Below are 25,376 nucleotides of genomic sequence, written 5' to 3'. Positions count from 1 at the left end.
AGATTTCTTTTTTTTTTTATTATTTGAAGCCATTGCAAAGGGTGTTGTTTCCTTGACTTCTTTTTCTTTTTGTGTATTAACTTAGTATCCAGCTATTTTACTGAAAGTGTTTATCAGGTTCCCTGGTAAAATTTTTAGGATGACTTTTGGATATTATTGTATGATGTAGGAGTGTTTCTATCTATTTGATGATTTCATTGGTTAATTATTTAAAAAAACTGCTTGGCCTGATAGGTCAGAACATAGGTGGGTGGAGTAGACAGAACAGGATGCGGGGAGTGAGGCAGATGCCTCGGGCAATTGCCCTGCCTCTCCTCTCTGGGTCAGTCGCCATGAAGCCAGCCACCAGGTCAGACATGCTGAATCTTTCCCAGTAAGACATCACTTCGTGGTGCTACACAGATTATTAGAAATGGGTTAGTCAAGATGTGAGAATTAGACAATAAGAGGCTGGAACTAATAGGCCAAGCAGTGTTTAAAAGAATACAATTTGTGTGTTGTTGTTTCAGGGCATAAGCTAGCCAGGTGCATGGGAGCTGGGCTGCAGGAACACAGCCTGCTGCTCCTCACTATAATTGTATTATCTGTAAATAAAGATATTTTGACTTCTTCCTTTCCACTTTTAGCTAATCTCCTTGATCTCCTTTAGTTGTCTTATTGTTCTCACTAAGAATTCAAGTACCATATTTAGTAGATATAGAGAGTGGACAACTTTGTCTTGTTCTTGATTTAGTGGAATTGCTTTGAGTTTCTTTTCATGTAAGGTGATGTTGGCTGTGGACTTGTAAACTGCCTTTATTTATAAGGACATCTCCCTTATGTTCCTTATCTCTCCAAGACTTTTATAATGAAGGTCTGTTGAATTTTGTCAAAGACATTTTTTTCATCTACTAATGTGATTATATTGTTTTTGTCTTTCAGTCTATTATATGTCAGATTACATTTATCACTTTTTTATGTTGAATCATCCCTGCATCTCTGAGATGAAGCCTATTTGATAATAGTGGACAATCTTTTAGATGTGCTCTTAGGTTCAGTTTTAGAGGATTTTTGTGATAATTTTGTATCTATGCTCATAAGGGAAATTGTCTCTCATCATTGACACTTTATGTGGTTTAGGTATCAGGGTGGCTGATGCCTCATAAAATGAGTTGGGCAATGATCCTTCTGTTTCTATTCTCTGGAAATTTAGAGAGTATTGGCATTAACTCTTTTTTGAAAGCCTGGTAGAATTCTGCACTAAAACCATCTGGCCATGGGCATTTTTAGCTGAAAGACTTTTTTATTATTCTTATTGAGCTATACATTTTTCTCCTCTCCCTTCTCTTTCTCTGCCTCCCCTGGAAGACTTTCATTAACTGCTTTTGTTTCACTAGATGTTATAGATCTGTTTAAATTGCATGTCTGACATTGATTTATTACCTTTGGTAAGTGGTATATATGTAGAAAATTATCCATTTCTTTTGGTAGAGTATAGGTTTTAAAAGTATAACCTTATGATTCTCTGGATTTCCTCACTGTTTATTTTTATATTCCCCTCTTCATTTCTAACTTGGATTTTGGATTCTCTCTCTCTCTCTCTCTCTCTCTCTCTCTCTCTCTCTCTCTCTCTCTTTCTCTCTCTGCTGTTTAGTTGGTTTGGATAAGTGTTTGTCAATTTTATTGACTGTACCAAAGGACTAACTCTTTGTTTCATTGATTCTTTATAGTCTTCTCTTTGTTTCTATTTTATTGATTTCATCAATCAATGCTTTTATTTCTTGTTATCTACTCCTTTTGTGTGTGAATTCTTCTTTTTGAACTAGAGCTTTTAGGTGTGGTGTGAAGATCTCCGAACATTTTATGTTGGTACTTAGTGTTATGAACTTGCCTCCTAGAGCCTTCTTTATTGTCACAAATTTGGGTATGGTGTACATTCATTTTTATTCAATTCTAAAAAGTCTTTAATCTCCTTTCCAACTCATTTTCCACTCAGTAGAGAGTTGTTCAGTTCTTAAGAGTTTGTAAGCTTTCTGTTGCTTCTGTTGTTGTTGATCTCCTCATTAATCAACAGTGGTCAGATAGGATACAGTATATTACTCCAATTTTATTGCATCTTTTGAGATTTTCTTTGTGCCTGAGTAGGTGTTCAGCATTGGAGAAAGTTCCATGAAGTGATGAAGAAAGTATGTTCTTTTGTGCTTGGCTGGAATGTCCTGTAGATATCTGTTGCATCTATTTGATTTATAACATCAGTTAATGCCAGCATTTCTCTGTTTAGTTTTTTGCTGGATGACTTGTCTCTGACAAGGGTAGGGTACTAAAGTCTTCCACTAACCATATATGAAGGTCAATACATGACTTAATTTGTAGTAGTGTTTCTTTTACAAACTTAGGTGCACTTGTGTTTGGGGCATAGATGTTACAATTGAAATGTCCTCTTAGATTTTTTTTCTTCCTAATAAGTATGTAGTATCATTCTAATCTTTTGATTAGTTTTGGTTTGAAGTCCATTTTGTGAGATATTAAAGCAGCTATATGAGCTTGCTTCTTAGCTCCATTTGCTAAGACTATCTTCTCCATCCTCTTATCATAGGGTAATGTCTTGATGTTAAGGTGTGGGCTTTTTTTTATGCAGCAGAAGAATTGATCTTTTTTCTTTTTTTAACATTCATTCTGGTAGTCTGTGCCTTTTTATTGGATAATTGAGACCACTGATGTTGAATGATATTAATGAGCATTGTTTGTTGATTCCTGTTATTATTTTGGGGGGTGTTTGTGTGTGTCCCTTTTGATTTATGGGTCTGAGATTATTTATTTTGTGGGTTTTCTTTAAGAACTTTATTTATTTCTTCTTTAAGAACCCGATCATATTCATAAAGACAATTTTAACATCTTTTTTTTTTCCCTTCAGTGATGCTGGGATACTCAGGGTCTACTCTGGTGGGTTTTTGGTCTCTAGTGAACACATTGTCCTGGATAATATTGAGTGTGTTTACACTGGCATTTAGGATTGTGAAGATGTAATTTTAGGTGCTAATATCTTTTTTTGACTTGGTTTCTGTTGACATCTCTGGTTCTTAGTAGAGTGGGGAGTTCCAGGTAAAAGATGTCTTCCTGGGTATTAGGGACTAACACTTAGGAATGGATTCCAGGTGAGGGTAGTTGTTGAAGGGGATCAGTGGGAGAGAGGAAAGCATCAGGATCTGCTTAGTTCCCTGGGAATGGTGACAGATAGTGCAAAGACCACAGTGGAAGGTCTGCTACACAGTTGGGATGAAATTGCTAACTGAACATGGAGAAATGGAGGAAGACATGACTCTGCAGTCAGCCTGCCTGCTTCCCAGTCCAGAATCTCCTGTTTCCAGGGATTGCCTGTCTGAGTTAGAGGATAATGTAAAGCAATGGGTGGGCGGAAGGGTGATCAAAAGGGGAAGATTTGTGTGATCCAATGAAGGTAGGGACTTATTAGGGAGCTCAGCAGGTTTTCTGCTTCAGAGTTGGGGATGAGGCTGGGGATTGGATTTGAAGAAGCACGGGGACAAATGGAATCTGCAGTTAACTGTCATGCTTCCCTGGCCATCAAGAATGAATTATTTTCCTCTTAATGTTTATCTAGCTGCTAGAAATAGCTCTGCAAGGAGAAATTGACCAAACAGGACTTTTTATTCGTCACTTCAACTTTCCTTTCTGCACTTCCCAGCAAACAATATCTTTACCTCTGTTATCTGAGTTCTTTATTCTGCACCCATGCCCTTTGGGCCTTGTTTTGCCCTAGGATTTGTCCCATGCCTGCAGTTTTTCAGGAAGGAGGACACATCTAGTTCAGGGCTTCTGCTTGAGAAAGGAACTACAGACCTTCTGTGTCCTAGCATGTCAATGGTATTGTGGGGTGATTTTTGGTTGTTGGAGAGAACATTGTCAGCTCAGATGAGAACAATTCATTTAAACCATATATGTACATTTCTGCAAGACTTACATCATTGTGTTTTTTTTTTTAGGTAAATAGTTAATAATATGGTTCCTTGCAACTTTTCAGACATCTTTACTGTTATTTTTACTACATTGCCTTCCTCTTTTGGGGTTACCTCCCTCCCCCTAATTAAAGCTCTGCTTTTCCCATTTCCAAGACCATATTAATTGTACCCTGTTATCTCCCTCTCTGTTGCCTTCCTACCCTCTTACCCTGCAATGTTTCCTTTATTCTTCCTGTTTTCTAAAGTTGCTCCAGGACCAAAATAAATTCTATAAAAAAGTTTAATAAAAAAGATTACCTTATAGTCGCACCCACCTCTTCTCTCTGCCTTTCTCTCTTTGCCTTTTGATGCAAAAAACAAAGTTGGAATAAGGGTTGCTTTCACCATGCGCAGAAAATTTCATGGACACTAACAGACATGGAAACAAGTGTAGACATGAGGTGCACAGTGGCGATATACATACTAGGGCAACTGGTCTATGAAGCTGTCTAAATTAGGAACCATAGCAGAAAGCCTCATTAAGAAAGAATAAAAACTAGTGTGGAATTGTCAGATTCTCTCTGTCTTCATAGCTGCTGTGCCTATAGTTTCTGATCTCTCTTTTTCAATAGAAAAGAATAAAACTCTTTCTTATTTTATGGAATTTCTTCTGAGCATGCCAAAGATACAGTGAGAAAGTCGAGAGGGACTGAAACTGGCTCATTGATGAACTGTCAAATGGAGTCTCAAAGCAGAGGCAAAAAGATTAAAATTTAAGGGTGGAGATAAAAATACTTCATTTTCATTTGGATTTCTCTATACTTTTCAAATGAAATGAATATTTGTGAGGCCTGTATTTCAGTAGTGAAGCATACCCCAGCCCCTGTGCTCAGTCTCCATCACAGTCTAAGACACACACACCTCTGATTTTTCTTTTAAGTCAGGAAGACTTAGCGAAACAAATGCCTACCTCCCAGCCCCTGCCAATGTTAGAAGATTTTTTAAATTAACAGGTCACTCGCTTCTGAGGCTTGTATCAGAACTGGCTTTTAAACATGAAAGAACTTTTAAGTATATTACTTATCCGTAAGCTATAAGATTCTGAAATTAGTCTTCAGGGGAAAATCAGAATTTTTTTGAGATGTGGCTGTATTGTAATAGACAATAATGTGCCCTTTGTGTAGGTGCCATGAGAAAGATGCTTGCAGAAGGTCATATGTAGTGCTCATGTGGGGCCAAGGTTAGCTTATAAAACTACTCATGACAGTAAAGAAACATAAGTGAAAAAAATCTACGTAAATTTTTTGTATTTTAATTTTTTTCTTACATTTGTTGTGTGCCCACCATGTGTGTATGTGTATGTTTGTGTGTGTCTGTGCAGTGTGTGTGTGTACTGTGTGGGTATATGTATGTGTGTGTGTATCTGTGTCTGTCTCTGCAGTGTGTGTGTATGTATGGTGTGTGCATATGTGTGTGTTTGTGTGTGTGTCTGTGCAGTGTGTGTCTTGTTGTATGTATGTGTGTGCATGGTGTGTGTATGTGTACTGTATGTGTATGTGTGGTATTTGTGTATGTGTATGGTGTGTGTGTTGTGCCCAGATTACAACCCCCAGAGAGAGATCACCAGAGAGTCCCAGATTGTAATAAGCAAGGTTTATTTAGCATAATATGAACTAGTTCGAAACCCCGGTCTCCAACACCCCATTGCAGCAATGTAGAGAGTAGAGTTACATTTTCTTTGTGGGGTTAGTCTGCTTTGCTATGTATACAAGGTCTTTTGCTCTGCCTCATCTTGCCGTGTCAGTTAATTCTTTGTTCTTAGAGCAAGGCCATCTTTATCAGCCTGTACCAGGTGGCAAGGCATAATTTCTCGGGTAGGAGGGGGGAAGGCCACTATCTACGTGGGAAAACATTCTGCTAGGAAATTTGTTCTCGCCCCTTTGGGAATAAGGGGTAAGGGTCTTACAGTGCGTGTGTATATATGTGTGTGTGTGTTTGTGCCTATGTGTCTGTGCAGTGTGTGTGTTTGTACAGTGTATGTATGTGTGTGTGTGTGTGGTGTTTGTGTATGTGTGTCTGTATGTCTATGCAGTGTGTGTATGTGCATGTGTGTGTCTGTGTGGTGTGTGTATGTGTGTCTGTGAAGTGTGTGTGTATTTGTGTGTATGTGTGTGTGTGGTGTGTGTATGGTGTGTGTATGTGTTGTGTGTGTATGGTATGTCTATGTGTGTGTTTGTGCAGTGTGTGTGTCTGTGCAGTGTGTGTGTGTCTGTGCAGTGTGTGTGTGTACGGTGTGTGTGTATGTATGTGTGTTTGTCTGCATGTGTCATGGCATACATGTGGCAATCATAAGATCACTTTTGGGAGTCCATTCTCTCCTTCTATCATGTGGGTCCTTGGGATCAATCTCAGGTCATCTTGGTAACCTTTACCTACAGAGCCATCCCATTAGCCAAAGTTTTTTTTTTTTGAGTAAATATCTTAATAATAATTAATAATAATTTTAGCTGAAAAATATTTTTAGAATGAGTAATAAATTCTTTAGATAATATGTAACTTTAATCTGTGAGACAAACAGAGTGATATGGCAGAATTAAATGAGAAAGTTCTTAATAACTTACCACCTTTTGTGTAAAATTCTCTTTCCTTCCTCAGAATAAAAGCTTGAAGAACAAATTGTTGTCTGGAAGTAAGCTGTGTGGGATGCATGCAGAAGAGGTGAGTAAATATGACCTTTAACAAGGGCACCTAATTAAAATTATTATTGAATTAAATCTTGTATAATCTAAAGAACTAATGGCTTTTCCCCTAACACAAATGAAATACTGGATGCAAAATAAAATACATTTTAGTTTTAGTTTTGTATGTATCTACTTATTCCAACATTACACAAATGAAAAAATAAAAATGTACCCAATGCCATGTTCATGAAATGAATTTCTAACACCTATCTCATTGTATGAACCAATTCTCCCCAGTAGGAAATTATGATGCCCACTATATTTTTCTTAAGCTTTGTAACATTTATATAATACCTGAAAGGTTCCTGGGATTATATTAGTTTACCAAGTAAACTGACCTGCTTGTTCTATTTTCTGAGCAACTAGATTTTCTCATATATTACTCAAGGAAGAGCAAACATTTAATCACAATAGTCAGTTTTATCTAATTCTGACCTGATGCTGAGTTCAAAATAGAATCGTATCTTGTAGGAACTGTTAAAGAGAGTAGTACAGTAATAGTGAAGTTTACAAGTGAAGTTTAAAGAAAAGAGACAAGAGTCCCTGTGTTCCAGGGATACTTAGAAAGCATACCTGAAAAAAATCACCCACTGAAAATCCCATAAATTATAAGGAATAGACAAAGAAGCATTTCCATTCCAGGAGGACCTGATATCTATGAAAAATGGGAAAGAATGAAGCTTAAAAGAACGATGACTTTACAGTTTGAAAGCTGAGTCCCCCTCAAGAGTTCCAGAAGAGAGACTGAGAGCTGCACAAACAGGTCCATCATTGTCTAACTATGAAATTACTTCACTTCCCTTATATTATAAATGCCTTTCCCACCACTTTTATATAGATGGAGAAGGGGAGTTAGGAAAAACACAATTTCCCTTACTCTCCTGCTTGTAAGAACAAGGTCACATGCTTAGGCAATATGAGAGCTCAAAATATATTCGAAGACAAAGCCATTATCAAGAACTCTATACCTCAAGCTTGCATGTAATATGATCATTTGGAGAATAAGTTTTATATAGAGATATAGATATATTACTTCAAAATATGTATTTGAATGAAATATGCTGTGATTTGGCATATAAATACATATGGATAATATATATGTATATGTATATATATCCATCCATATGCATGTATGTATATATACATGCATACATATATACATACATATGTACACAATGGGTGGAAAGCTTTAAGACATAGAAAGTAAGTGTTGATTCTCTGTAAAAGGAAAATAAAACTGATTCATTTGTAGATCTGACACAAGGAAGGGCTTTATTTCATTGCATTTTGCTCTGTTTGAACAGAATTCAGCATAACCTTGTTCATATTATTGGGATTGTTGAAACAGGATAAATGAACATTGGGATAGTTTTGAATACTGTGATATAGAGTGGAGTTTTGAATAAAAAAATGTTTAAGCCAGATGTGGTACAGGCTCATGTGATACCAGCACCTTGGCTATAGGACAGGAAAATCAAGAGTTCAAGGTCACTCTCGCCTACAACACTGATTCTTGAGGGAGAACTGAGCCACTCAAGAGTCTATCTCAATAATCAAGAACAGAAAAGGGAAAATATCTGGATAACAGTTACATTGAACATGTTATCAGATCCCCACAAAACTCAAGTGCAAAGGAGAAAGGGGCACTAAAAGTATCACTGGTGTTTAGAAAATTAAAGAGTTCCTCCATTTATAGTTTATCCTCTTCATTCAAGAATGTTCCTAATTTCCCTCAGCTCAGTAAAAATTAAATCTCATTTGTTCATAGCTGTGTTCTTTATGTTATTTCCTTAGTGGTTAAAATGCAGTTAAGTTCATATAATTTATTCATTTTGCAGTATCTTGTTAAATATTTATATAATAATACCAGAGCGCAGTATTCTGGATTAATAGGTAATTTTTACACTGTCAAAATAGTATTTTAGAATAATATGCACAAATTTTATTATTTGATTATTGTAATATTTTATTATTCATCATTGTTTCTTAAAACAAAGTAACAATCTTTTGTACTGGAGACTAGCTGAAAGCAGCTCATCATCTTGAACATGGGCTCTCGGCTCTGTGCCCCCACAGGAACAAAACACACTGTGAATTGGCTTAGAAGACCATGTAATGTGGCTTTTCCTAGGGAGATGTGAACAAATATGTATTCACTGCACATAGAGAACTAGAAGCAGAATGAATAGAGGCAGCTGCATCTCTGGAATCCTCACCACAGCATGGGCAACAGCTCATGAAAGCTGCATCTCTCTGGCTTTGCTGCACAACCAAAGACAATTTGGTGTGTTAGAGATTCCCCTCTATGCTGAAATCGCCACTGGTTCTATGACTTTGCTTGAGACTGCCAGGAGGCTTCTAAGTTCCTGGGCTTCCCGGGCATAGCGAACAATAATTAGCTTCCCGAATCTTCAGAGCCTGCCTCCTCCCATAGCTAATCTTTCATTGCAGAGAAAATAGTTATTCTACAAGCATTAAAAACTGCAAACCCAACACCATCTGCTACCAATATTATTTCATAAAGGGAAAGTTATTTGAATATAAATGTATAGGAAGGAATCTCAGATTAGACAGTTGTCTCCTAAATGAGACCAAGGAGCGAAAATGTTCTGTCATGGCTGCCTACATCCTCCTCATTGTTTCTCCTAGCTGCCATTGTCATTATCTCAGCTTTAATTAGTTCATGCACATGTAGACACTCCATGACCTTCATGATATTCATGACCTGATATTTGGAATTGCATTTACAATTAGCAATATAGTAAAAATAAAATAACTGAGATTGCAAATGGTGTATCATTTTTAGAGGCTTATCTCTTTTGATAGTTTTAACTTATCAAAATATTGCTGACAAGTTAAAACAGTTAGCACGTTATATGTTTTCAAATTAGCACACATTTCACAATAGATATATTACTTCAGATGTATTGTTTCTGAAAAATCTTTGTGAAAACCTAAGAAATTATTTTGCTGATCATTAGTCTGGACTGTGAAATATAGATGACCTGAGAGTAGAAAGAATTCATATCTTCATAATAACAAAACCAAGAAATCTACTATGAATCTTCCATGATGTTGTCACCACACACACATACACTACATACACACACGACAATAAAAAATAGGAAATAAAATCTCAATTTAATTCTAATTTTATATACTAAAACCACTACCTATTGTTGCTTTAAATATTTGTTATTATAATGAAAAGTTTAGATCCTAAGGCACACCTTCTATGCAAATAGATTATAAGTAGATATCAGAAATAGTTGACATTAGTCCTTGACCTTTCCTGAGAAACTCCAGCACTAATTATCAGGACTGGAGATGGCATTGGGTGGGTCACACGAATACTTACTATGAGCATCAGTGATCTGCTGCTTCCCACACACATTTGTCAACTCTATTGAGAGAAAGGCTCTCCCTGGGAGACTCTTTGGCTTGGCTAAGAGTCCTGAAGACCAGGTGGAACAGGACTGTTCTTTTTTTTTTTGTTTTTTTTTTTTTTTTTTTTTTTTTTTTTTTTTTTTTTTTTTTTTTTTTTTTTTTTTCGAGACAGGGTTTCCCTGTAGTTTCTAGAGCCTGTCCTGGAACTAGCTCTTGTAGACCAGGCTAGCCTCGAACTCAGAGATCCGCCTGCCTCTGCCTCCCGAGTGCTGGGATTAAAGTTGTGTGCCACCACCGCCCAGCAGGACTGTTCTTTAGTAAAGTGAATGACCTAAGTGATGGTAGCCATGTAAATCAGAATTGCCATAGAGAAAAATTTAGTGTGAGCCAAGGCTCTAAATCAGTTTTCATTAGTTTGGACACGTGGGAGAGTTTGTAGTCAAATAGTTAGAGGAAGCATTAATTCCAGCATAAAAGTGTAAGTACCAGAGGTTGAAGGGTCATGTGTATATAATCTTCATTAATAGCCTCTGTCAAATCCATGTTCTCACTAGTAAGCTTTAGTCTTCTGATCATGAGTTTAGGACATTTAGCTGCCCCTGTTAGAAAAAGAGAATAACTTTTGGTAGACACAGGATACTTTGGAAAATAAAAACAAAACAAAAAAATCAAATAGTTGGTTTTGTTACCAAATCCTTTTTAAAGAAATATTTTTATTTAATTAAAATATAATTATGTCATCCTCCCCTCCTGCCTTTTATTCTTCCCATGCTCCTAATCCCTGCTTTGTCTCAAATTCACAGCCTATTTTGATCCTTACTGTTACATATGCACATAAAATATATAAATATAATCCATTGGGTCTGTTTAGTGTTGCCTGCATGTATATGTTTCTAGGGCTGATCAATTGGTATCTGGGGCTTCATCCCTGAGGAAGACTAATTCTCTCCATCCTGGAATCTGTTCTGGCTTGGTATTGAAAGCCTTGGTAGATGCTATCATAGTTGCTGTGAGTCCATAAGTAGAGCTGTCCTGGACTCCTTCACAAATTCTCATGTAATTTCAGATCATATGGGATGCTGTTCTTCACATTATTCTACTCTGAAGTATGGGCTAAAAAAAGGAGCCCCTACTATTCTTCATTATGTTTTGTATCTTTGCCTTACCATGTGTATATGTGCACATACATGTATGTGAATAGTTCTCCCCAGTGAAGTAAGAGAATCTATTATTTCAAGGGTGGAAATGCATTGAGCTGAGGTACTCCCATTACAGGACTGGGAACCGTGTCTTTTTTTAAAAGGCTCAGAATACACAGTCTCCTCTTCCAACTTACAGATAAATTATAAGGATGCAGGTAAAGGCATGAAAGGCATGTAGCAATATGTCACTGGGAACAACTGAGTTTGTTAAATGTTTTTATATTTATAAAGATCCTGGTATAAAGTATGGTCTTCTATAGCCCTGTTTACCCTTGAATAATGAATTTTTGCTGGCATTTTATCCATTTGTTTGCTAGTGTCTGTTGAAAATACAGTGGATTAAATCTTCCCATGAATTTACACTTACCTATCACATATCTTAAAAAGTAAAAATAACCAAAGATAACAGCATTCATACACATACCTTTGTGTTGTAGGAGGTCGCTTGTTTCCTGGCTGCCCAAACTCCAGAAATAATCATACAGAAACAGTGTTATTTGTAACACTTTTGGCCTATAGCTTAATTGTTTTCTGGCTAACTCATATCCTATATTAACCCATCTCCATAAATCTGTTTATCACCATGAGGATGTGGCTTACCTGGCAAGGTTCTGTCCATCTGCCTCTGACTGGGCTGCATGGCTTCTTTCTGACTCTGTCCTGTTTTCTCCCAGCATTCACTTTAGTTTTTCTCTGCTTAGCCCTATTCTATCCTATCAGACCAAGCCAGTTTCTTTATTAACCAATGTTATTCACAACATACAGAGGGGAATCCCACATCACCTTTGCCACTTAAAATTAGAATTCTTTTATCATGCCTCATTACAGATATTTTGTGTGTTTGTGTGTAGAGTAGAATACAGAAAGTTATTAAATAACACCTTTGTAAACATATGATTTTTTAAACAGATGGAAATCTTGCTTCCTGACACAGATGTCTATGTGTCTGATGTTAAAGCTAAATTAATCTTCTCTGTTGATTGTCCAAATTACAGGCTTTTGCTTGACTAGGCTAAAGCGTTTACTCCTGTGCAGTGTGGAAAAATTTAAATCTTCAAGATTGAAAATAAAAGTTAGCATAGGCACTAATGCATATCTCTGCTTTTGCAGTCGAAAAAAATCCAAGCCCAACTGAAGGAGCTCCGTTATGGGAAGAAAGATTTGTTATTTAAGGTAAGCGTCTTGCCCACTTTTTCTCCCAAATGCCTGCCCAACATCGAACATTCTCAAAAGGGCTTTGACTAATTGAAATTTCTGGACATTCTAATGAAGAATTACTGTTGGCTGAGTCGAGGTTCTCTCCATTTTCCTACCTCTTAATGAAAGCATATTAGTAAATCATTAGGTCCTTTTGTTTCCCAAGGCAGATTTGGTTCTAATGTATTTAAAGCGCGTATAACTCTCCCTACAGTTTAACAGGGTTGCCTTTGATATATGTCCAGAGACTAGAGGATATATTGAGGAAGTTTTTGCACGTAGAGTTGACTGGTTACCTTGCAATCTTCACAGAAGTTTACTGACATTCAGTCAGGGTCAGTCTGATCAAAACCTGAACTTCTGAATTCTGCATCCACTGAGAATGTGAAGAGAAGAATCCTTAGGGATTCATGGTTCTGAATTCCTGGACTTTAGGAGTATTATCTTCTGTCACAGGAGGCTTTGCAGATATGACTAAATTACAGACCTTTGAAGGGAAAGATTAGGTTTATTAGCTCTGAATTAAATATTTGAATCTTTTTTACCAATGAAGCAAGTAAGTCAAGAGAGGGGTGTATGTGGTCATAGAAATTACAGAATAAAGCTTTTTGATTTAACCCTGTATGCAAACTTTTTTATCCCACCAGTCCAATCCCAAATAACCACATGGAGACTTCTTATTAATTATAAAAGCTCAGCCAATAAATTGGAATTGCTCCTAATGAGCTCTTACAACTTATATTAACCCATTTTTAATCAATCTATGTGCTGCCACATGGCTCATATAATTTACCTATCCTCTTGAATACCTTGTTTCCTCTCCATCTGGCTAATGTCTCTGCTCTTCTTCATCCCAATGAGCTCTCTCCCTGTTCAAAAGTGCCACCTAACCTCTTCCTGCCTAGCTATTGGCATTTAGTTCTTTATTAAACCAGTGAGAGCAACACATCATCACAGTATGCAGAACGATTGTTCCACAACATAATCCCATGGCATTCATTTCATATTTGCCATCTTGAAAACTATAGAACATTTTGTGTTGTGTAACTAAGTTCATGAGAATCCCTTACAGCCTGTTCATTCTCACACGGGAACAGAAAGTAAAGACCCTTGTCTTGTATTCTTTTTCAACCTGCTTTTTCTCATGGAGTACTGGAATAATTACTTAGGATTTCCTAACTATACTAATATTCATTAAAATAAGATTAAATTATATGTAATATTTACTTTTCAACACATTTCCATTGTAATGATCACCATAAGTGAAAATGTGGGAGTGAGGTGATTTCTACTGGAAACAGTGAGAGATGACAGAGTGGTGTGCTGTACTTGCTCTTGGCTTTAGAATCAGAGGAAATGTTCTGATTTTTCCAACAGGTATTTGCACATAGCATGTGATTCTGGCACATCTTGACAAATGTTCTTCCTGCCGTTACTTTGGTGACCTTTATCCCAAAGTCTCCAAAGCCCTAAGAAAACTTCTGGAACTGTCTGACATGAAGGCCCAAATATCTGAGGAAAATTGTCATTGATTAGGAGTAATTTCAGTAGAGAATAAACAATGATGTGTAAATTGGATTGAATAAAAAACAAGATAGCATAAGTGACTAAAGAGAAGCTCAGAAGGACTTGTCTGTGCCATCACCTCTCACCATTTCTGGCATTCCTCCCTGCTGAGGGAGACTTGGCCTGCCACCTCTGGAATGTTGTGTTTATGACCTGCAATTAGCCATTGTAGATCAGAGTATGCCGTTACTGCTAGCCTTTCTGAAGAACCACAGAAGAAAAGGGGGTTTTCTTGGTCAGCAGCATGGCTGCATTGAGGAAGAACTAGTTTTTATGACTCACTGTGGGAAAGAGAAGGCTGGGCAAGTTCACATAGCTAATATCTGAGACTCATCCAGCATTGTGCAGTTGAAAGCAGTCAACACTCTGTAAGGTGACCAGTTTATTATTATTTTAAAAGATAAGAAATTGTTGTGTGTAGAAACTTGTCTTCTTCCATTATGAGTACCCTTGCTTGACTAGAGTGTCTTTTATGATGGCAAACATATCAAGTGATAGTAGAACACATCACAATGTGTAGAACACATCACAATGCTGAGCTTCTAAGTATTTTATAAATTTCATTATGTTTGTGTTTTCCCCGATTCCAGGCTATGTCCATTCTGGACATTACTAATAACTCTTTTACCCTTTCCCATTGGCTTCCCATCTAGATTCAAATTCTCATTCTAAATTTTGATACGGTTTTCAAAATTCACTCCTGTCTGGTATTCAAATGTCAAGCTTTATGCCATGGTGTTTCTGCAGAGCCAACCTGTTCAGATAAGATTGGGTCATTTCTGCCTGATCACTGCGGTGATAATTGAAGGCCATTGTAATACACTATAAAAGTTAGATCTGTGAAACCTATAACATTTCTTAATGTTAGAGAATCCAGTCAAAATAAAGACAGTGATGTTGATAGCACATTGCCCTTTGGATCTGAGGGGTGAGTTGAGCCTGGGATTGCTGCTTGCCTTACAGACTCTTGTCCATCCCATCATCTTAAGTTTACGACTTCGCGTCCCAAGCAGCCTTCTCTCTGAAAAGGCCTCTAATTTATAATATATGAAGGTGATTTCATATTTCTATGAGTATAAATAGAGCAGTCAGCTATTATGAACCTCTTAGGGGAAAATCACTTGCTTTTAGGAATTGTCTGGAAGGACTTTCACTGCACAAATGTGATGCTGTGGTGGTAGAGGATGTTCATAAATGTTTACTCATCCTATTTTTCTTAGTACACAGATGATTAAACCCATATTCCTAGTCAGACATGTTCAGTTTAGTTTCTGAAATTTTAAACTAGATATCACAGCACATTTTAGGTACATAGGTGAGCACTTTGAAGTTGCTGTCCAGGAAGAGTCCATTCTTCTCAATTCTTGTAGTTAACCACCCTAAAATTGCTCTCATTTCCAATTAAAATAAGGAAAATATACAGTAACATCTCTATTCCAAATGCATAACTTATAACCATAAAGTGATAGAAAGAGTAATAAACATTCAGGGATCTGACCCTCTATATAATTTTTATTTATTTATTTATTTATTTATTTATTTTTGGTACCTTGTTTACCTATCCTTCATCCTAATGGTGATGAAAATAGATTCAAATGACAGGAGCAAACTGCTGTTCTTTGATGACCCTTTTGGCAGCAACATTAGATGCTTGTCTTGATCTGGATGTGGTGTGTCCCTTTAAACTTAGAACTCTGGATGCAGAGGCAGGCATATCTCTATGACTTCCAAGACAGCCAAGGCCTGTGTACTGAGACTCTGTCTCTGAAAACAAAGAAACCAAGCTGAATCTGCATCTGTGAACATCGTTCGTGCTCTTTGTTCACTTACAAGGGTGTTCGTTAACCTTTGTGTAATGAAAGAGAAGATAGTTGCTGCGCAAGGTAATTGCATGAAACATTGAGCAACAGACACTATTTTTAGCACTTTATAAAAAGGAGAAACTGACCACTATAAATTTCATCCCTCTTAGGAATGGCCAGAACAGAATCTTTAGGAAGTTCGTATTGGGTGTGTTTTACCAGTGATAACACATGCAATAAAATCACTAAACCTGACTTTATTCTATTGAAGAAGTATTTGGTAAATTGGTGATGAAGGAGGGTCATCTGCCTATGTGTTACTTTCATTGGTTGATGAAGAAACTGCCTTGGCCCTTTAATAGGACAGAAAATTAAGTAGGTGAAGTAGACAGAACAAAATTGTGGGAGAAAGAAAGCAGAGTCAGGCAGATGCCTCAGGCAGATGCCATGCCTCTCCTCTCTGAGACGGATGCAGGCTAAGATCCTTCCTGGTAAGCCACTACCTCGTGGTGATATACAGATTACTAAATATGGATTAAGACAAGATATAAAAATTAGCCAATAAGAGGCTAAAACTAATGGGCCAAGCAGTGTTTAAATTAATACAGTTTCCATGTAATTATTTCAGGTAAAGCTAGGCGACAGCCAGTGGCGGGAAGCAGCCCGCCGCTCTTATCACTACAATCCTGGAATTAGAGATGACTACCATGCTCACCCAGATTTTATGTGGGTTTGGGGTTTTGATATCTGGTACTCACATTTGCAAAGAAAACAATTTATCCACTAAGTATTCTCCCAGTCTCTATTTATGTCATTATAATTGATGCATAATAACTGCATATATGTGTAGAGGCATAATGGCTTGCACTAATATAAAGCAAAATGATGAACTTGAGAAATTTCTTCTCAACCATCTTGTAAATACAGTTATTAAAAGATAAAATATTTAAAGCTCTTTGGCCTGGAGAGGGAGGGAGTGGGGGTATGGGTAGAGGGGAAGTGAGGGGAGGGGGAGGAGGAGGGGAGGAGATGGCAATTTTTAATAAAAAAAAAATAAACGGAAAAAAAGAAAAAAAATAAAATAAAATACTTGGAAGAACATAGAGAAAGGGGAACTCTCACACACACATGGTGGGGCATAAATTAGTATAGTTAATGAAGCAAATAATATGGGTCTTCCTCAAAAATCTGAAATATTGGAAGCAAGACTGTCTGTGGGGGAGGAGACTATGGGGGCAAGGGAGTGAGGGAAGGGTAGCACACAGCACAGGGCAATATGCTTAAACTACATTTTATTCTATACAAGCATGAAACTGGCCTTATGGGATTCTGCAAAGTCAGACAAAAGAAAATAAACAGAATCAAAATAAAAACAAATAAAAAATTTTAAACCAGAACTTCATATCCCCAGAAACCCCACTTCTGCATCTGTCCCAGGAAAGTCATTGTTCTGAAGAAGAAAGATTAAATTCTAGAGTTCACAGCATACTAAAATTATAGTATTCCACAATAACACATTATACATTAAAATTACACAGAAGAGAGCATTTTCAGAATAAATAATGCAAAGGAAAGATCAGTAGCCGAGCAGGGTAACTTGCTAACTCAAAAGACTTTGGCATTAGTGTCTGTATAAGACAAACAACAACAGAAAAGACAGCTGATAGTATAGAAACATTGTACCCATATGATAGAATAAATTGTCAACTCATAATCTATTATTTTCCTATTTCTTTCTAATAAAAAATTTAATGAGGATAAAAATTGTATTGCTATTCAATGGAAAATAAAACTTTTCTCATTTAAACTAAATACTTGACTGTTAAAGAAAGAGAAAATAACCTGAGTAATAGGGTTATTATTCAAGGTTGTCTAGAGAAACAGAACATTATGCATTCCAACAATTCCTTGGTATTTCCCAGTAACTCATCTACTTGTGTGTGTGTGTGTGTGTGTGTGTGAATGTATATGTGTGTGTGTGTGTGTGTGTGTGTGTATGGATTTATTACAGTGTCTTGCAGGCTGTGGTCCAGTTAGTCTAACAATGACTTTTTACTAATAATCAAGAATTAGAATTCAAGAATCCACCAGTTTTTCAGTCTACAAGGCTGAAATCTCAGCTGGTCTTCAGTATACATTGGAATCCTTCAGAAGGAGGCTCTAGTATCAATGAAGAAATGAACTTGCTAGCAAGAGTAAGGGCCAGCAGGCAAAGAGAGAGTAAGTTTTCTTCTTCCATTTACTTTATATAGAATTACAAAAGAAACGATGGTCCCAATCTTCATCTTTATTCTTCAATAAAAGTTAAATATACCAATCTTTAGTTTAAATTAGCTGTTCTTCCCACATCAAAAAAGCCCAATTAAAAGTGGGCCTTTCCATTCCCAATGACTGAATTAATAAAAATTCTTCACAGTTGTGCCCATCTGCTTGGATTCTAGTTAATTCCAGATGTAGTCAAGTTGACAACCAAGAATAGCTATCCAGAGATGTTTTTACCTGTCTTAGGTGGCTTCCAAGCTTATATTTCACTTAGAGCTGGACCACTCTCTTTATCATTGATCTTTAAAGGAACCAAGATAGCTCAGTGTTTAGAAATGGATATTACATACCCTTACATATGTAATATACTGCTAGTTATGGTATGAATTTGAACACAGGTGAATTCTCACCTATAAAATGGCATCAAGTAGTTATTTTCAAAATATGATGAATAAATTTAGCTGAACTGTCAACTCATTTTCCTACCTAGCATGTAAAGCAGAGGAAGAATTAGCTTTTGCTATTCATAAAAACTAGAGCTTTTATTTTTTCATAATATCAGCAATCCATTAATATTGAGCTTAGATTGAACCCTGGGTTTTTCTCCTGCTTAGGGAGCTGTGTGGTCTCACTTTGTTTTTTCAGGAATTGTCACCATACTGCAGAAGCATCAAATAAACCTAACAACAGTCGTTCTAAGTGTGAGCTGCCTTCTGTTCTTCCAGTTTACTTTCTCTTTTCTTTTCTTTAATGTCTGTAGATAAAACAGATTTTATCTGTTTTTCCACATTTTCCTTCCATTATTAGGCATGGGGAGATAAAACTTGTGACTCTAGTGTTTTGATGGGAAGGAAAAGCATCTGCTAGACAACAGTAGAGGACATAGGAACCCTCTAACTGCATCATGAAATGTACAGAGCTAATTTTCTTTTCAATGTAATGTACTTTTAGCACTTAACAACTATGTGAGTATGCATGTGTACATGTGTGTGCATCACTAAAGTTGCAAACTTTCTCTAATATCCATAGCTGGACTTAACTATTTTAAAATTAGAATAATTTTCAAAAGCCGATAGTATTATAATGTGCAAGTACATTATACAATCTTTGCTTATGCTTTCGAGCTCAGTCTCTGTTCAAAGAGAAATATATGAATAATAAGCACTAATAAGCACTAATTATTACAAATTATGAAACTAGTCCACAGATGGAAATTTATCAAATGGATAAATATGAAATTGATCTACTCAATATATGTTTATCAAGAACATCCAGGGTTTTAGGCATCGGACTGGATACAGGCCATGGCTAAGGAAATTATTTGAATCTAACTCTTTAACAGAGCATCATCTCTTGCAGAGGACTGGAGGGACTGAAAGCCTGTGTCCCCAACACACACACATATACATGCACAGTGTATACATATATATATATATATATATATATATATATATATATATATATATATATATATATATATAACTTATATAGTAAAATAAGCTTTACTGAGTACAAATTTGCATATAATACTTGTTCTGTTCTGGAAACTTGGTGAGTCAGTTGTTTTAAATGCTGCCTTTCTTTTATGCTCATAGTAATGAGAGTATATTATAATTTGATTTTAAGACTGATAGTGAGAACACCTTTTTGTTCTCAGTTTTGTTTGAGTATCAGCTCTGTGGAAATATGATGAAGTGTTTTATCCCTTTAAACACATATTATTATCACACTAACCTGCTCCTACATATATTTCAGGGACAAGTTCATTGCCAGGCATAGTTGTTCAGATGTTTCCCCCAAGTATTTATTGTTCCTTTTTCTTACATGGGATTTTCAAAGTTAAAATATTGTTTTTGTGAAGTCAATTTTTTAATGTTTCCTAATATTATTGCTCCTCTTGTTACTGGGGTAGACTTTGCTCAGCCATGTGCACAGGTGCTCACCCCTATGTCTTTTTACATAGTTGAGGGGTATAGAAAAGTCATCAGAGCCGGGCGGTGGTGGCGCACGCCTTTAATCCCAGCACTCGGGAGGCAGAGGCAGGAGGATCCCTGTGAGTTCGAGACCAGCCTGGTCTACAAGAGCTAGTTCCAGGACAGGCTCCAAAGCCACAGAGAAACCCTGTCTCGAAAAAAAAAAAAGTCATCAGCAGAGGTTTCAACATTGTATCAAGTGTGAGTGAATCACTCAGATTAATTTTCTTTGTTAGTATCTAGATGTTTCAGAGTAAGATGAGAGCTGACTGAGAAGAACACAGAAGACAATTATCCTGACTAGTACTTCCCCTCCCCCTATGCTGTATAATTCCTGTGTCATGGGATCAAATCTTATGTCATTTTGAGTAGGGTTTGGTGGTGAGGCTTTGTCTCTAAAGCTATTGCAAGACATAAGTACTTTGAATATGAAACATAAAAAGAAAATTGAGATATCTGATTTTGATTCAGATTTCCGACTTTCAAAACTTCTGATTTTACCTGTGACAGAGCAATTTTCATCAAATTATGTAAATTCTTAGTTTTAGCTTCAAAATGAGGGAGGTTTGCACTTTTGTGGGATGCCCAGAAAAGACGCAAATGAATAATAACTATTTGCTCCTTTTCTTGTCTGTTACATCCCATGCTTGATCTTATCTGACTGTGTCTGTTCTCCTAGAGGAAAACACATTACATTCTGCATGCCTCTGTCCTCCCACCTCAGAGTCTCTTTTTGTGTTCCACCATGACCACATAAATGATAGTCTGTTTTCTCTGTTGGATTGTTTAATGAAGTCAAGCTAATACTCATTTATTCCAATTTACTTAGCTGCAGCAGCATGGAATTTTGCGGAGTTCAGAGTGGAGCAGGCAGAAAACTTGCTGTCGCTCTGGGGATGTCAGAGAGGTGGTGTTATGATTGGAACCTTTCCATAACATTTTTAGGAAAAATAAGTTTGCCCTTGACTTCGAGTAAGAAGTCATTATCCAGATAAAGGAATTGGGGAAGGTGATTTTGGAGTGGACAGAGTAGTACCACAGTCTATGGCCCAAGGGCATCAGAGGACATGGACAGCAAAACTGAAAGCTTTTATTGATTAGGTGCTGTGTTTTTGCTTGTTTTGTTGTTGCTGCCATTGTTTATTCTGATTTGGTTTGGTTTGGGGGGTTTGTTTGTTTGTTGTTTTTGTTTTGGATTCAGGGTAGCAGCTTTAACTTCAGTACTTCCTAAACTTTTCCTAAATTTGTGTGAAGGTTAATATGGATAAAATTAGCCTCATGCACATTTCTGACTTCATTTATACAAAATTGATTTTAGCACAGTGCAGTAGAAAACTGAGTGTGTGCCAAGTCTCTTTAAATCTGTGCAGAGAAATCCTCAGTTCTTTGCAAGTTGGAAGCCACATTTCAGCATTAATTGCCAGCTGCCGCTGGCAAGAGCAACATATTCCTCATATAGGCTCCTCTCTGCCAGCTCTAGAGATTAGAACTACAATTGGTTCTCAAGATACATTTTTTTCAGCATCTTTTCCTCTCCGCCCCACTTTTTCCATAATGGGGCAGCGGGAAGGAATAGCGCATAAGAGCATACTTCTTCTGAAACTCAGAATCCTAGGTAAGATCCGTGAGATGCTGCCAACGCAGTGCCCATTCACTGGCTTATAACCTCAGAAATGTTTGAACTCTTTCCCTACAAGCTCCTCTCCAGTTAGCTCCGACCCATCCCATTTCCAAGCACTTACAGGGATCCCAAGTGTCTGCCATTATGAATGGAGCAAATGTTTTTAAAGGTCTCAAACCAGACCACTTTGTACTGTCCGTTTTCCCATTGCCTGGACAGTTCTTCCACAAATGCTGCCCGTCTCTTTGTAGTTTCCAAGGCTGTCCTAGAGCTACCTTCAACCTCTTCATTCCTCTAACATCGGACACTGGAAATAGGGTCTCACTTTTTTGTAGTCTTTGGTTCCCCATCTTAGATCTCCCTGGGGCTTGTTCCCTTGCCATGCAATGTCTTCAAAGTCATCCTTCACTTGACAAATTATGACTTTTGAAACTTATTTTGTAGAGCTAGTGCTTTTTGCTGGTGCTTTTAAAGAGTGCCTCATAGCTAGGGATATCTCCATGGACACTTGGAAACACCAAGTCAAGTCTCTCGCCAACCCTAAAATAGCACCCTTAATTAAGATATATACTTCCCTGCTCCCATAACCACCCTTCTTCCATCCCAATGGTCCCATTCCCCCAAGCTGTCCCCATCCTCCCATTCTCACTTTTTTCTCCCCATCTCCCCTTACTCCCACCCCACCCCCACCCCCAATTTTCCAATTTTTGCCTGGCAATCTTGTTTCCTTCCAATATCCAGGAGGATAACTATATGTTTTTCTTTGGGTTCACCTTCTTGTTTAGCTTCTCTAGGATCATGTATTATAGGCTCAATGTCCTTTATTTATGGCTAGAATCCACTTATGAGTGAGTACATACCATAGGTGTCCATGGAGATGTCCCTAGCTAGATCCTTGGGCAGCTGAGGAGAGGGAGCCTGAAATAGTCCTATCCTATAGCCATACTGATGAATATCTTGCATATCACCATAGAACCTTCATCTGGTGATGGATGGAGATAGAGACAGAGACCCATATTGGAGCACTGGACTGAGCTCCTAAGGTCCAAATGAGAAGGAGGGAGAACATGAGCAAGGAAGTCAGGACAGTGAGGGGTGTGCCCACCACTGAGACAGTGAGGCTGATCTAATGGGATCTCTCCAAGGCCACCTGGACTGGGACTGATGGAGGATGTGATCAAACCAGTCTCTCTGAATGTGGCTGACAAGGAGGACTGATAGGACTGATTGAGAAGCCAGGGACAATGACACTGGGTTTTGATCCTACTGCATGTACTGGCTTTGTGGGATGTTTGGATGCTCACCTTCCTAGACCTGGATGGAGCAGGGAGGACCTTGGACTTCACCAGGGCCAGGAACCCTGACTGCTCTTTGGACTGGAGAGAGAGGGGGAGGGGGAATTGGGGGAGGGGAAAATGGGAGGAGGTGGAAATTTTTTATTAAAAATAACATAAATAATAATAATAAAGAAAATATAGCAGGAAAAAAGAGTGCTTCACATATTCAGATCACACCCAAATTTCCTGCCAGGATTATAGTAGTACTCCTACTATGTCCAACTTGAGATAGCTTTAATAATGTAAAATCTGTCTATTCAATGCACGATGCAATGTTTTCTTTTTTACTGATTCATGTTGACCTCTACATTTTTCTCTGCTCCTTTTCTTGCCTCTCCCCTCCACTTCAAACCTTTCCCAAGGTCCCCATCCTCCAAATTTACTAAGGAGATCTTGTCTTTTTTTATTTCCCATGTAGATTATATCTATATAAGTCTCTCTTACTGTCCTTATTATTGTCTAGGTTCTCTGGGAATATGATTTGTGGGCTGGTTTTCTTTGTTTTATGTTTAAAAACCACTTATGAGTGAGTACATGTGATAATTGTCTTTCTGTGTCTAGGTTTTCACTAGTTTCTTTGGTACAAGCAGCTAACGGTGAATTAAGAGTCACTGAGATGGATATGTATTTGGGCAGCTAAGAGGAAGAATGTGGGATGATAAGGTAGATGGTTTATGAATATAAAGAATCATGGTAAATGACTGTACTATGTAGCAGCTGAATTGATAAATAGAAAGATGGATGGAGGAAGAATAAAAGACATAAAAAGCAATCATTCAAGGTATTTCCCATATTCAGAAAAAAAATAAGATGCATAATTAATGTATTCCTTGTCAGTTCCTTGGATTAGATCTAGATCACCTCATTCTGAGCCCTGACCAACTGGATTAAAGGGAATGCAGCTGCAGGAGAGGGGAGGAAGCACATGGCCCCTCCTGGTCACAGTCTGAGGCCTGGAAGATCCCTGATGAGGAACTAGTGGCACATGAGACAAACGAACAGAAACTAAGTTCTTTTTGCCTTCATAGAAGCAATTGAGGTAATGAACTGAGTTACAAGAAGCCGATTTTGCTAAAACCAAAACAAAATTACAGTGGTAATTTCCAAATAATTATCTCAAAGGAAAAAATGAATACTTTTTAAAAATTATATAGAGAAAATTATGTATATCAGATTATTGCCTTTCTTTTTTTCTTTCAGAATTTTTTTTTGTCACATTTAAGCCCAAGGACAAATATTTCATGCAGCTAAATATTTAATACACTTTTATTAAGAAGGAAATTTCATAAAAGATTAAGTTAATTATCTTCCTAAGTTTCTACAACTGTAAAAAAACTCTGCTAATGAAGACTTCCACTAGAAGCTTTCTGAGGAACTGTGAGCATAGCATTTTCCTAGCATGCTAGAGGTCCTGGGATTGACACTGAGGTTGGGAAAAGAATCTTTATCTTCCTTGTTTTCTGTGGCAATTTCACGAACTCCTTCAAGTGAAGTCTGGCTTGTATTCATGTATCTTCAGTTGGCCCAGGAGGGACAGAGTAAAGATCACATCCCCTGGCACTAGCTTGGGATTCAGGGAAGCAGCATTGGCATCCAACTGGCATAAAACCCATCCAATGCTTCCTGGTTTACTGCCTTTGCACAGGTGTGTCTTAGCTCGGCAAGAGCTTCCAGATGAGGTGCGTGGGCACCAACTGCCACACACTAGTAAGATACTGAGTCTGTGAACTGTCAGGATTTTATCAAGGCTTTCTTTCCTCCTTTCCTAAGTGCTAAAAACAATATGTATCACATTTTAGGATGGCCAAAGTAGTCAGCCCCTCCATGCAGCCCACATTTTGGCATATATGCAGTATTCTACAGATCCCTTGGGTGATTTATTCCAGGTTAAAGAATAAAGGCCAAATCCTTGAAAAATAAGAACCTTTTCATAATTCTTAAGGCAAGTAAATGGGAGGGGGTAGGGGCATGTCAAGTCTTTTACACTAGGTTCCTTTGTTCTTTTTGATAGCTCTAATAATGAGCATTTAATTAAGTCTAAGCCATTAAGTGTGAGTAAATGTTTCAACCAAGGTTGTGATTGTTCTTTGTAGATTACTGCTTTGGCTCCAATTATGTTTTATCTTTTGTTCAAACTTTAGTCATTAACCCAATTAGCTCAAGTAAGACACACTTCAGCTATAAAAATAAAAGTTGTATTATCGGACCTCAGAAAATAATCACACAACCTCTTCAGTCCAGTACCACACTTCGGGAGTTACTTTTTGTAGAAGGAGATTTTTTTCTCAGAACTTGACAGCATCTTTTTCACCACAGCTGCCCCACCCACCGAGGAGCTGCTCTCCTACCACAG

General features: G+C 37.5%; 1 protein-coding gene across 1 annotated transcript in view; it reads left to right on the top strand.

Moving 5' to 3' along the window:
- Positions 1-25,376, top strand: part of Luzp2 (leucine zipper protein 2) — a 206,222-nt gene that overhangs the window by 92,532 nt on the left and 88,314 nt on the right. The window contains exons 5-6 of the mRNA XM_038313970.1: positions 6,591-6,653; positions 12,376-12,438. Of these exons, the coding sequence (XP_038169898.1) occupies positions 6,591-6,653; positions 12,376-12,438 (126 nt within the window). The remainder of the gene's footprint in view (positions 1-6,590; positions 6,654-12,375; positions 12,439-25,376) is intronic.

This window comes from Arvicola amphibius, chromosome 12 (genome assembly GCF_903992535.2).
Source record: "Arvicola amphibius chromosome 12, mArvAmp1.2, whole genome shotgun sequence".
Taxonomy (NCBI): domain Eukaryota; kingdom Metazoa; phylum Chordata; class Mammalia; order Rodentia; family Cricetidae; genus Arvicola; species Arvicola amphibius.
Note: the sequence above shows the minus strand (reverse complement) of the source record. Positions and strands in the feature narration are given on the sequence as shown.